Source organism: Peromyscus californicus, unplaced genomic scaffold, assembly GCF_007827085.1.
Source record: "Peromyscus californicus insignis strain IS unplaced genomic scaffold, ASM782708v3 Scaffold_15__1_contigs__length_86483966, whole genome shotgun sequence".
In the NCBI taxonomy this organism is placed as follows: domain Eukaryota; kingdom Metazoa; phylum Chordata; class Mammalia; order Rodentia; family Cricetidae; genus Peromyscus; species Peromyscus californicus.
In genome coordinates this window covers 24,358,844-24,370,912 of record NW_026294447.1, presented here as the reverse complement: position 1 = coordinate 24,370,912, position 12,069 = coordinate 24,358,844, and the positions used below count along the sequence as shown (strand labels likewise).

Below are 12,069 nucleotides of genomic sequence, written 5' to 3'. Positions count from 1 at the left end.
TTCACTTTGAATGGCATTTTTAGGTTCATCCAGGTTGCAACACTTTTGCTAATCATGTTCTGTGGCATGGGTACACTTCCTTTAGCCACCCACCAGTCGGGGGACAGGTCAGGGGCTTGTAGTCTGGGGTTGTTATGAATAATGTTTCCATGAATTTTCACATACAGGTTTTTGTGCGAACATATGCTTTAATGTCTTTGGGATATGTACCTAGGAATGGACTTACTGGGTTTTTACGGAAGCTTAATGTTTTTTGCAGGATTTGCTGATACATGGCTTTAATTCCTGCATTCAGGAAGCAGAGACAGGAGGAGCTCTGTGAGTTCAAGGCCAGCCTGACAAACAGCAAGTCCAGGCCAGTCACAGCTACACTGTCAGACTCGGTTTCAAAACTCTTCTTTTTTTTAAATCAAACAACTTTTCAAAATGGTTTTTACCAAAACTGGGCATTGTCATGCATGGTCCCAGAATGTAGGCAGCAAAGACAGAAAGATCAGGAGTTTAAGGCTGGTCTCAGCAAACTAGTGAGTTCAAGGCCAGCCTGAACTACACGAGACCTTATCTCAAAAAGCAAAAATGAGCCGGGCAGTGGTGGTGCACGACTTTAACCCCAGCACTCGGGAGGCAGAGGCAGGAGGATCTTTGTGAGTTCAAGGCCAGCCTGGTCTACAGCGTGAGTTGCAGGACAACCAGAGCTACACAGAAAGACCCTGTCTCAAAAAAACAAAACAGACAGACAGATAGGAAGGAAGGAAGGGAGGAAGGGAGGGAGGGAGGATGGAAGGAAGGAAGGAAGGAAGGAAGGAAGGAAGGAAGGAAGGAAGGAAGGAAGGGAAACTCAAGCCAAAACCGGGGCTGGAGAGATTGCTCATTGGATATGAACACTTCCTTCCCTTCCAGAGGACCTGGGTTCAGTTCCAGCACCCAGCTTGTCAGGCGGCTCATAATCACCTGGAACTCCAGCTCCAAGTGGCTAAGACAATTCTTACTTCTGTGGGCATCTGTACTCGGCACCCACATGCATATACACAGAGAGAGAGAGAGAGAGAGAGAGAGAGAGAGAGAGAATAACAAAATCATCCCAGGGAGACTCATTATGTAGACCAGGCTGGTCTCGAACCTTTGGCAATCCTCCTGCTTCAGCCTCCCAAGTAGCTGTGATGGCAGGCCTTTGGCACCAAGTCTGACTCAGATTCATCATTTCTAAAAGATCTTAAAAATGAATTTCAAAGTTTTGACATGCCACAGGATCTCTCTCTTGATTGTGCCTTGGGAGAATGGGCATTAGGGAGTATTCACCTTTCCCAGTTTCTGAAGACTCTTGAACAAACTTTATCTGAGCTTCGGATGGAATAAGGGTCGGGTTGTTTCATTTCTATTGCATGTGAGTGGGTGAGGTCAGCACTTCCCAAGTATCTGATGATCCAACTTTAAGAAGTGATCACAGCCGGGCGGTGGTGGCGCACACCTTTAATCCCAGCACTCGGGAGGCAGAGCCAGGCAGATCTCTGTGAGTTCGAGGCCAGCCTGGGCTACCAAGTGAGTTCCAGGACAGGCGCAAAGCTACACAGAGAAACCCTGTCTCGAAAAAACAAAAACAAAAACAAAAAAAAACAACAAAAAAAGAAGTGATCACATAGAAATGGGGTGCAGAGTGGTAAGAGAGGTTGAGAAGGGTGCAGAGAGGGGGTTGGAGAGGGGGTAGTTAATGGGTACAGCACAGTTGGAGAGAAGGACTGGGTTAGAGTTTGAGGTGTTTTTGAAACAGGGTCTCCATATGTCACTCTGGCGGCTTTTATGTAGACTACATAAAGCAGGCTGGCCTTGAACATGCAGCAATCCTCTTGCTTCTGCCTCCTAAATGCTGGGATCAACCTGGGCATGGTAGCACAAGCCTTTAATACTAGCACTGAAGGCAGAGGCAGGCAGAACTCTGAGTTTGAGGCCAGCCTGGACTAAAAATTGAGTTCCAGGACAGCCAGGGCTACACAGAGAAACCCTGTCTTGAAAAACAAGACAAAACAAAAATGCTGGGCTCACAGGCATAAGCCATGCCCAGCTGTCATCTATAAAAACGAAACAACTGTTTTAGATGTGTGTTTCACCTGCACGTGTATATGTGTGCCACATTTGTGCCCGGTGCCTAAGGTCAGAAGAGGGTGTCGGATACTCTGTAACTGGAGTTACAGATAGTTGTGAATCACCCTGCGGGTGCTGGGAATTAAACCTGGGTCTGCACAAGCAGCAAATGCTCTTAACCACTGAGGATGACCTTGAACATCATCAGATGTTCCCGACGCCTGCCTCTGCCTCCCAAGTGCTGGGGTTGTAGTTATATGCCACCATAACTGGTTCATGGGATACTGGGGACCAAACCAGGGCTGTGTATATACTAGAAAGCATTCTACCAAAGAAGCTACATCTCCAGCCCCAGCTTCCCTCTTAATAGCACCAAAATTGTTTAAATTTATTATTTCAGCATCTCCTGAGCACTTACTATGTGCCAGGCTCCAGAAATTCAAAGAAAAGAAGGATTCAAATCCTTAAATAGCTTACAATCAATGGGGCAGCAGAATCTGTAACCAGTTAGTGTAATACAAAATATGTGCGGAGACAAAGATGAATTCAGGGAAATTAGAGAACGAGAGACAGGAACTGTGCCTGAGAAGGGGACAGGCTTGTGTCTTGTGACATGTCACAGCAGGAGGGTCATTAACATCTTTGGAACCCCAGCTTCTGCAGCAGCAGCCCTGGTCTTTCCAGGCTAGGACAGAAGGGGGACCCTGAAAGGAAGTGCTCAAAAACAGAGACCTACCCAAGAGTGTTGGTACTCATTTTAAAGCCCAGCACTTGGGAGGCAGAAATGGATGGATTTCTGTGAGTTCGAGGCCAGCCTGGTCTACAGAGTGAGTTCCAGGAAAGGCAGAAAGCTACACAGAGAAACCCTGTCTCTAAAAAATCAAAAAAAAAAAAAAATTGAAATATCAAAACCTCACAAATTAATCAATAAATGATTAACAAGGTGGGTAGTTCTGAAGAGAAATAGGAGGCTGGGGATACAACCTTGGGCTAGGGAAGCAACACAGAGACTCAGTTGGAAGAACGCTTGCTTGCCTAGCATGCAGGAGTCCCCCAGCATCACACAAAGCAGATGTGGCAGCATTCAGGTCCTCATGGAGGGGAGGTAAGAGGATCAGAAGTCTCAGGGCATCCTTTCTAACAGTAAGTTTGAAGCCAACCTGGAATACCCAAGACCTTGCCTCAGAAACCAAACAAAAAAGAAACAGAAAAATGAAATCACGAGTTTGTAAGAAATTTGATGGAGCTGGAGATCATCATGTTAAAGACAAGTGAGACTGAGAAAGACAAATCCTGCATGTTATCGCTTCTGTGTGAGCTCTGGGTTTCAGTGTGTGTCATGAACGGAGAAAGAGGCTATCAGAGGGAAGGGGGAAAGAGAGGTGATGGAATTCGTGTAACATAAAAGCAGAAGGGAGGGACTTGGGGGGGGAGAGAAGACGGCAGAGGGGGGTGCTAACAATGTGTAAGACATATAAAGTGTCATAATGAAACCCATCATGTGAGATGCTAACAATTAACAAAAAATAGGCCAGACTTGGTAACACACACCTTTAATCCTGGCACTCAGGAAGCCGAGGCAGGCAGATCTTTGTAGGCCAGCCTGATCCACAGGACAAATTCAAGTTAGTCAGTACATACATAGTGAGACCCTGTCTCAAAAACATTAATACTTTTTAAAAGAAGCTGCATTGGGCTGGCAATGTGGATTTGCCAGAACAGGCTGAGTGTCTAGATGAGAAAAGAATCTCTGCTCTTGGTTTGCTTATTTGATACCAGCGGTCATACCTGGGACTTCATTACACAATCCCTGAAAGCGAGCACTATTTCTTAAGAACAAACTACAAGAGGGTGTTGTCCTGAGTCTTCACTTTCTCCCAACTGCTCCTGTGTGTTATATAAAACACTAAAAAGCCAGGAAGTGGCGGCTATAGTTGGACTTTCTTTGAACCGTCAATTCCCAAATAATGACACGGAGACGTCTTATTAATTATGAATGCCTGGCCTTAGCTTAGGCTTGTTCTCACCCAGCTCTTATAACTTCAATTAACCAATTTACATTAATCTGTGTTCTGCCATGTGGCTCGTTACCTCTCCTCCACACTGTATGTTCGACTCCCTCTAAGTCTCAGTGGCTTAATCCCACGCACCTCAGATTCTTCCCGAGTTCCACTCTCTCTCAGGAAGTCCTGCCAATCACTTCTGCCTAGCTATTGGCCACTCAGCTCTTTATTAAATCAATCAGAAGGTGCCTTAAGCAGAGACACATCTTTACAGTGTACAATTATCCCACAAGTGGCCCAGCCCTCAGGAGGGAGGCAGCGGCAGGCAGATCTCTGTGAGTTCTAGGCCAGCCTGATCTACAGAGTGAGTTCCAGGCTAGCCAGAGCTACATAGAAAAACCCAGTTTCAAAACAAACAAACAAACAAAAATTAATGTGTATGTGATATAGATATGATAGGATAAAAGGATAGATTACTGAGTCTACTTTTAAAGAACAACAACTTGTTTGAAATGTTTTACATTGCTATGGATTTTAGTTTATTGGTATAAATTTAAAGTTAATTTTGTTATACTATATGTATATTTTTACTCTTGTTTAAGGTATTATGTTTATGCAACACATTTAAAATTGTAATGTATAATTAAGAAATACAGATTAATAGTCATCTACAAAATCAAACTTATAGTCATTTAAGTTAAGTTTTTTAGGTATACATAGATATATTTCAATTAGTTAGGTAATCTTCAAACACTTCAAAGACCTACAGATATGGCATTTAAAATGTTTTTAAAAACTTAGACTTTCAGGACAGTGAGACATGTTGGATGCTCCTGGCAGCACTGATTTACTCAAAGAAGATGATGGGCATCGAAGAAACTCCATGTAGAGTTTGCTTTCCTTATGGCAAAAGTCAGCCATTTGGGCAAGAAACTGTTCTTGCCTGGACTGCTTGACAAAATGTTGTATTGACTAGACATGCAGGACCCATAGAAAAATGACCACTAAATTTTGCCAAAATAAGGCAAGATGAGCCTTCAAATTTCCTAATTCACTAAAAAGTCTGCCAGAGACTCTTGGCCTATAGGCTGAAGATGGATGCCCCAATGTTACAGAGGAACTTTGGGTGACTGTCCAGGCAGCCAGCTGTCTCTGTCATTCTAGATTTTTGGAAGTTGCTTACAATGTTCTTCCTGTTTACTTAGGTGGTAATATTATATCCTTCTGAGGTCTTTGATGGAGTTGAAGACTAGATAGTTATAATTTTCCTTAGTCATGATAAAAGTTAAATTAGATATGAAACAGACTCACAAAAATTAGATAGCAGAATATTTTCTAATTTTTCCAAATATAAATAGACTAGATATCATAACTATAATTCTTGCTTGATAACTGATTTGTTATATATAATTTTACTATGTTAAAGCTAAAACCTTCCTTTTTGATTAGATAGAAAAGGGGAAGTGCTGGGGGTTATCTTTCTGTATGCTGTGAATATATGTTGTTCCCATTGATTAATAAAATAAGCTGTTTTAGGGGTTGGGGATTTAGCACAAGGCCCTGGGTTCGGTCCTCAGCTCTGGAAAAAAAAAAAAAGCTGTTTTGGACTATGGCAAGGCAGCTTACAGGCAGGGGGGAAATCCAAGGAGAGAGACAGGAAAGAGAAAGGTGGTCTGAAGAGACGCCAGCCTGCCACCCAAGAAGCAAGATAGCAGCAGACCAGTAAAGCCACAGGACACGTGGCAAAAAAATAGATTAACAGAAATGGGTTAATTTAAGATATAAGAGCTAGTCAAGTGGCGGTGGTGCACCCCTTTAATCCCAGCACTCGGGAGGCAGAGGCAAGTGGATCTCTGTGAGTTTGAGGCCAGCCTGGTCTACAGAGTGAGTTCCAGGACAGGCACCAAAGCTACACAGAGAAACACTGTCTCCAAAAACAAACAAACGAACAAAGATATAAGAGCTAGCTAGCAAGAGGCCTGGCATAGGACACACAGTTTATAAATAATATTAAGCCTCTGAGTGATTATTTTATAAGCGGCTGCGAGACTGTGGGGCCAGGTGGGACTGGAGAAAACTTTCGACTACATGTATGCTTTAAAAAAAAATAAAAGAAGGGGCTGGAGATAGCTCAGCACTTAACAGCACGTCCTGCTCTCACAGGATCCTAGTCTGGTTCTCAGCACACACATCAGGCAGCTCACAACTGCCTGCAACTCTAGCTCCAGGGATCCCACTTCTGGCCCCAAAGGGCACCTGCACACACATGGAAGACCTTCACATAGATACACAGATGCATGCATGAGTAAAAATAAAAATTTTTAAAAAAGGACTTTTTTTAAGATTTATTTTTATGCATGTGTATGTGTGTACAGGTATGTACACATGTGCAGGTGTCTGTGGAGGCCAAAAGAGGGGTCAGAGTCCCTGGAGCTGGAGTCACAGGTGTAGGGTACCACCAAGCCTGATCACTTGGGTTCAATTCCCAGGGCCCACAAGGTAGAGGAGAAATGACTCCCCATGTGTGCTATAGCACATGCCCTCTCTGTCTCTGTCTCTCTCTCTCACACACACACACAGATTTCAACAAAATTACCGAATCAATTGCTTAAGGCCTTTCTCCCTCTACATCTGTACGCATGTATTTTTTTCTAGCCATTTCAATAGACCCCATTTACAGGGAAAAGAAATGTAACCCTAGTCGTTTCTAGTTTTACCTGGATTATGATTCTGTCCCAGGCACCTCCAGAGCATTATGAGTATGTGGCCTCGGTGTCTCTATGCCCGTCCCTCTTGTAGGATTTCAGGGGTGAGCCAACAACAAGCCTGCTTATCATCCTGCTTTTGTTTAGTACTTCAATAAATGAGGCAATATGTATATAGTGTTTATTCCCATCTTAGTGAGAGGAGGGTCTAACCCCTGGGATCCCAGCTCTTGCATGATGCAGGCATGGCGATCCGTTCAAGGTCACCTGCTGCTACATCGTGAATCAGAAACCAGCGAAGGCTACCAAGGAGATCCTGACACACACGCACACGCACACACACGCGCGCACACACACACACACACACACAAGATCGAAATGAGTCACACAAAGTTGGAGTCTTCCAAAAAGGACCCGACATGTCACAATCCTGACCGTGTCGGTGGAGAGAACGCGGGTGAAGGAAGCCAAACGCTCTACCCCACCACCACACCCGGCTTCCTCACGTCCCAACCCGGGAGCAGCGCCGGGGGTCCGCAAACCGCTCGAGTGAGGGGCCTGGTGGCTCCCCGGGATGGCCCCGGGGCTGCGATCCTTCCCGCCGGCCGGCATCCGGGCTTCCGCCCCCAGCGCGCTTTCCGGCTAGCCGGGCCCGGGCGCTCCGGGGTCAGGCGGAGGACACGGGCGGGCGGGCGGGGGGCGGGGCCGGAGCACGTGACCGCCGCGCCCGCCCTGCGGCCCCCGAGCCCGCCGCCCGCAGCTCCCGGCGTGCCCCGCACTCTCGGCTGCCCGCCGCCGGCCCCTCCTTCTTCTCGTCCCAGTGCCACCGAGCCGGAGCCCCGAGCCGCCGCCGCCGCCGCCGCCGCAGCCTCAGCCGCGGGCACTATGGTAAGGTGGGCGCGCCGGCTGGGGGGGGGGGGATGCTGGGCGCGGCGCGGACTCCCGCGCGGCCGCCATCTTCCCCGGCTCGCCCGCCCGCCCGCCCCGGGGCCTGTGCGGTGGGCGCGCCCGCGCTGGGGTCCCCGCGCTCGAGGCCCTGCGGCGGCCGGGCGGGCGGGGGAGCGGGCCCCGGGCCTGCGGCCGCGCGGGGTCCGAGGGCGGGAGGGGCCCCCTCCGGCCGCAGCCCGCGCGCCGGGAGGGTTGGAACGTGTCCGGAAGCCCGCGGGTGAGGGTCCCGGAGGCCCCGCCGTCAACGCGCCGTCTGGAGCTCGGGCAGGTGGGGCGCCCTTTGGAAATGGCTCTCTCGCCGCCGGGAGGAAGCTTTTTACACCGGACCCGTTACTCTCCCAGCGGCTGCCAATGGGCGGCGGGGCCTTTTTTTTTTTTTTTTTGCTGTAGCCGCGGCCGGCTGGAGTTTACACTGGATTGATTCTCTTTTCCTTATGAGGAAGCGGCGGTGGCTAAAGATGTGTTTAAAGAAAAAATAAATACTAGCAGCATTAACCGAAATCCCGAAGTGGGGTTTTTTTTTTTTTTTTTTTTTTTTTCCTCCAAAGGTCTGCAGAGTTGACACAATACAGAAGGTATTTTTTGCGGCTGCTCCTGAAGCTCTGACATCACCCAGTGAAATAGGAAACATTTCAGGCATGGGTCAACTCGTATTTGTCCCTTCCCACCTTCCGTTTGCTAATTTTTTCCCCCTCCGTCCTCCTTTAAGAAGGATGAATGGGCAGTATGAGTTAGAAATTTCAGCTCTATCTTCTGATGTTTAAATGTGGCAGATCTAATAGGATTGCTTACGTTGTGGGGTGCCTTTCTTTTTTTTTAAGTCTGGGCGGACTGAAGTGAAGCCTTGTTAGTCAAACAATAATTTTGGTTCAGACCAAAATACTTGTTCTAAATCCCCGTCCCTTTGTTCATTTTTTCAGGCATCTGGAGTTACAGTGAATGATGAGGTCATCAAAGTTTTTAATGATATGAAAGTAAGAAAATCTTCTACACAAGAGGAAATCAAAAAGAGAAAGAAAGCGGTTCTCTTCTGTCTGAGCGATGACAAAAGACAAATAATTGTAGAGGAAGCCAAGCAGATCTTGGTGGGTGACATTGGTGAGACAGTAGAGGACCCCTACACATCTTTTGTGAAGTTGCTACCTCTGAATGATTGCCGATATGCTTTGTACGATGCCACGTACGAAACAAAAGAGTCTAAGAAGGAAGACCTAGTATTTATATTCTGGTGTGTAAAAACAAGAGAAAAAAAGTACTTTTAAAAATGCAAGGATTATTATTATCACAGTCAGTTTTTGCCTTTGTTTTCTTTTGAATTTCAACATTTTCTCCCCCCTCCCCCGTAGGGCTCCGGAAAGTGCACCGTTAAAAAGCAAGATGATTTATGCTAGCTCTAAAGATGCCATTAAAAAGAAATTTACAGGTATAAACATTGAGTGTTTTGTGCAGAAAAAAAAAAGTTTCTTAATTATAATAAGGTTCATGGATATGTCTTCTCTCTTTTGTAGGTATTAAACATGAGTGGCAGGTGAATGGCTTGGATGATATTAAGGACCGCTCGACACTGGGAGAGAAACTGGGAGGCAGTGTGGTAGTTTCCCTGGAAGGAAAGCCGCTATAAAATCATAGCCAAGTGCCATCGCATCTTAAGGGGCTTCCGTTTCTCCAGCTCAGTCCACTGGAACCGTAGTGGGTTTTGTTTTTTTGTTTCTTCCCTTTCCACTGGGCCCTTTGAACACAATGAATGGATGGATTTAGAAGCCTGTCAGTGATTGCCACAAGACTGTTTAATACGGTTACTTTTCTGTAGACCCCAGGGAATGCCTTCCCCGTCTTATTTTAGCCAAAACAACTGGTTCCATGCCTTCCTCGCAGTGACAATGGATGTGATTGTCAGTGTGAATAGCTTAGGTAGAGTACTACAGAGGGTAAGCTAATTGAATGCCTTGAAAGTATTATCCACTGGTCGTATGGTCAACTTCTGTCAGTATTATTTATAGTTGCACTTGATGACAGTTCTCTGAGGCGCTGGAGCGTTTGCACACCTCACCTGCCTTGGCAAACCTGTTTTGTGACACGGCAGCACAGATCTAACAGACTCCTTAAAAGCACTTTTTTTTTTAAATGCGTTGAATTCCTTAAAAAGAATGCCAATTAAGTTTCATTACGTGTCATATATTTATCCCAGTACCTCAGTGTTCATTCCTCTACCTGCATACTTTCTTGAGAGAAATAGCTGTGTGGATGTCTTTGCTTTCCCACTGAGTATACACTACTGAGTACATGTAGGAGTTTTATGTTTACCGTATGAGTCTTGAAACACTACAGATATTTTGAATATCAGTCATGATGGCAATTTCTGTATACAAGAGCCTTAAATGGAACATTGTTTTGAGATCAAATTCCCCACCCTCACAAAAGTGGCCACGTTGCAATAAAAATTGTGGCATATTACAGAACGTTGCCTTGTTTTCCTTGGAAATTTTGCAAATTGTCATGTGAAATTTTAGGATAAACAGTGATTAAGCTCTGCACTGGTATTTGAGATTTTCTTTTCTTTAATATTAACATCATGTGTCTCTTTTTCCAGATTGTTGAATTTCTTTGGTTTAAAAATATCTTAAGATCACTTATATAAATCATTAAAAGAGTGGTACTTATATAAATATGTTTATTTATTTCTTTATGTTATAATATGGAAATTAGAATTTTTTTTTTTGCACTTTGGCATACTCCAGTATCTTATTTGTTCTCTAGATACATTAGGATATTAATTCACAGTTACATTACTAAATAATTTCTTTGTAGAAGTAGGATGTTTTTATTACTTGATCATGATGAAAATAATTAGTAAAATGTCATTCAGAGGTTCTGATGTTTAGGAATATTCATTTCAGCTACGATTCCTTATTATCTTTTCCAAATTGAATTGGAAAAAAAATTGATGTAGCGATCTTAAACATTAGTAACAGGATTTGGCTGTGGTCCAGAGCGTCTCCTTATAGAGAATTTGATCTGCTCAGTGTGCGCACTTTGCTATTAGCCAGAGCTATTTATGGCAAACACATGCTTTTGTATCTTGTCATAGTCATCCACAGATGGCAGAACTGGACTTGATTCCACCGGTATGCAAGACAGGCGTGCTAGTGAGCAGTCAGTTGTGGCTCTGAACTTGAGTGCTTTTATCAGAGTACAGCAAATGAAAATATCCTTTTTTAAAATGTGTGGAAGTAATTTGAGTATAATTAGGTTTTTTTTCTACCTTTTTGAAAGTTTTTTTTCAGATGAGGACATTAAAGCATAGCTGTTAAATGTCTAGGCTTCCATTTAAAACTATTCAAATGACTTGGGATCTTTTTAGCACTAAGCAATTTTTTTTTTTTGGACTCTCTATATTGTTTTTTATTTTCAATCACTAAGCAATTTTATTTCAGCCTTCCAGCTGTCCCTGTGAGTTGTTCCAGACCTTTCCGTGGCTTTTTGGTAAGGCTGCTAATAAGCGAAGCATGAAAATGGTAATGTGTACTAAACAATGTGTTTAACTGATCTTTGCACCAAAGGACTTTTTCACCAAGTTATTTTGTTCTTCCAAAAATTAAGAAATTTCTAAAAAGTAAAAGAATGCCCTTTTGTTTTTATAGCTGGTTTCTCAATTTTCTTATATCCTTTTCTAGAATAATTTCAGAGATTAAGTACTGCTTTAAACTATGATACTTTGACTTGGTTAGATTGGCAAATATATTAACATAATGAAATTCATCTTTAAAGTGCACATATGTGCCTAGAGCCAAAAAATAATGCTTTAATTTCATTAATGATCTTATGTTGAAAATAATTGGATATCTTATTTTACAATCATTTACAGTGAAACAATGTTCCAGTTAGCTTTAAAAGTATATGGTGCTAATTAGTAAAATATTGAAGCAATATTTTACTGCTAGCTTGCAAAATTATAAGTGTTTTAAAAAATAAAATACATGAAAATATTTAAGGCTGTTGAGATGTGTTTACTTTCATTTTAAAGCATTGAAAGTTGGAAAACTAAGATTATAGATTAAAGAGGCAACATTATCTGGAGCACTTTTCAGGATTGTAGTTCATAAGCTTTCATTTAGAAATCCTGTTTTCAGGCCAGAGAGATACTTAACAGGTAAAGCCACTAGCCACTGAAGCCTGGTAGCCTGAGCTCAGTTCCCACTTAAAGGTGTAGGAGAACTGGCCCTGCAGAGTTGTCCTCTGACCTCCACACTTACAAGTGGCACATATGCATGCATACACACACATCATGCACACAGAGACATAATGATAATAGATAAGGTTTTAGAATTTTCATC

General features: G+C 43.9%; 1 protein-coding gene across 2 annotated transcripts; it reads left to right on the top strand.

The window, feature by feature from the left end:
• Positions 1-4,732: 4,732 nt before the first annotated feature.
• Cfl2 (cofilin 2) lies at positions 4,733-11,726 on the top strand. Of its 2 annotated transcripts, none has more exons than XM_052738530.1 (4): positions 4,733-7,675; positions 8,656-8,709; positions 9,082-9,158; positions 9,244-9,357. In XM_052738530.1, the coding sequence occupies exons 1-3, from the start codon at positions 6,956-6,958 to the stop codon at positions 9,124-9,126; spliced, it is 819 nt and encodes a 272-aa protein (XP_052594490.1). In that variant the 5' UTR covers positions 4,733-6,955; the 3' UTR covers positions 9,127-9,158; positions 9,244-9,357. The 2 variants fall into 2 exon arrangements, with proteins under 2 accessions (XP_052594490.1, XP_052594489.1); XM_052738529.1 differs by having other exon boundaries at positions 7,527-7,675; positions 8,656-8,963; positions 9,244-11,726.
• Positions 11,727-12,069: the final 343 nt, after the last annotated feature.

Coding starts and splice junctions, on each gene's coding strand:
- Cfl2 (XM_052738530.1), top strand. CDS start 6,956: ATGTATATAGTGTTTATTCCCATCTTAGTGAGAGGAGGGTCTAACCCC. Junction 7,676..8,655: donor CCTCAGCCGCGGGCACTATG/GTAAGGTGGGCG, acceptor TCATTTTTTCAG/GCATCTGGAGTTACAGTGAA. Junction 8,710..9,081: donor AAGTTTTTAATGATATGAAA/GTAAGAAAATCT, acceptor CCTCCCCCGTAG/GGCTCCGGAAAGTGCACCGT.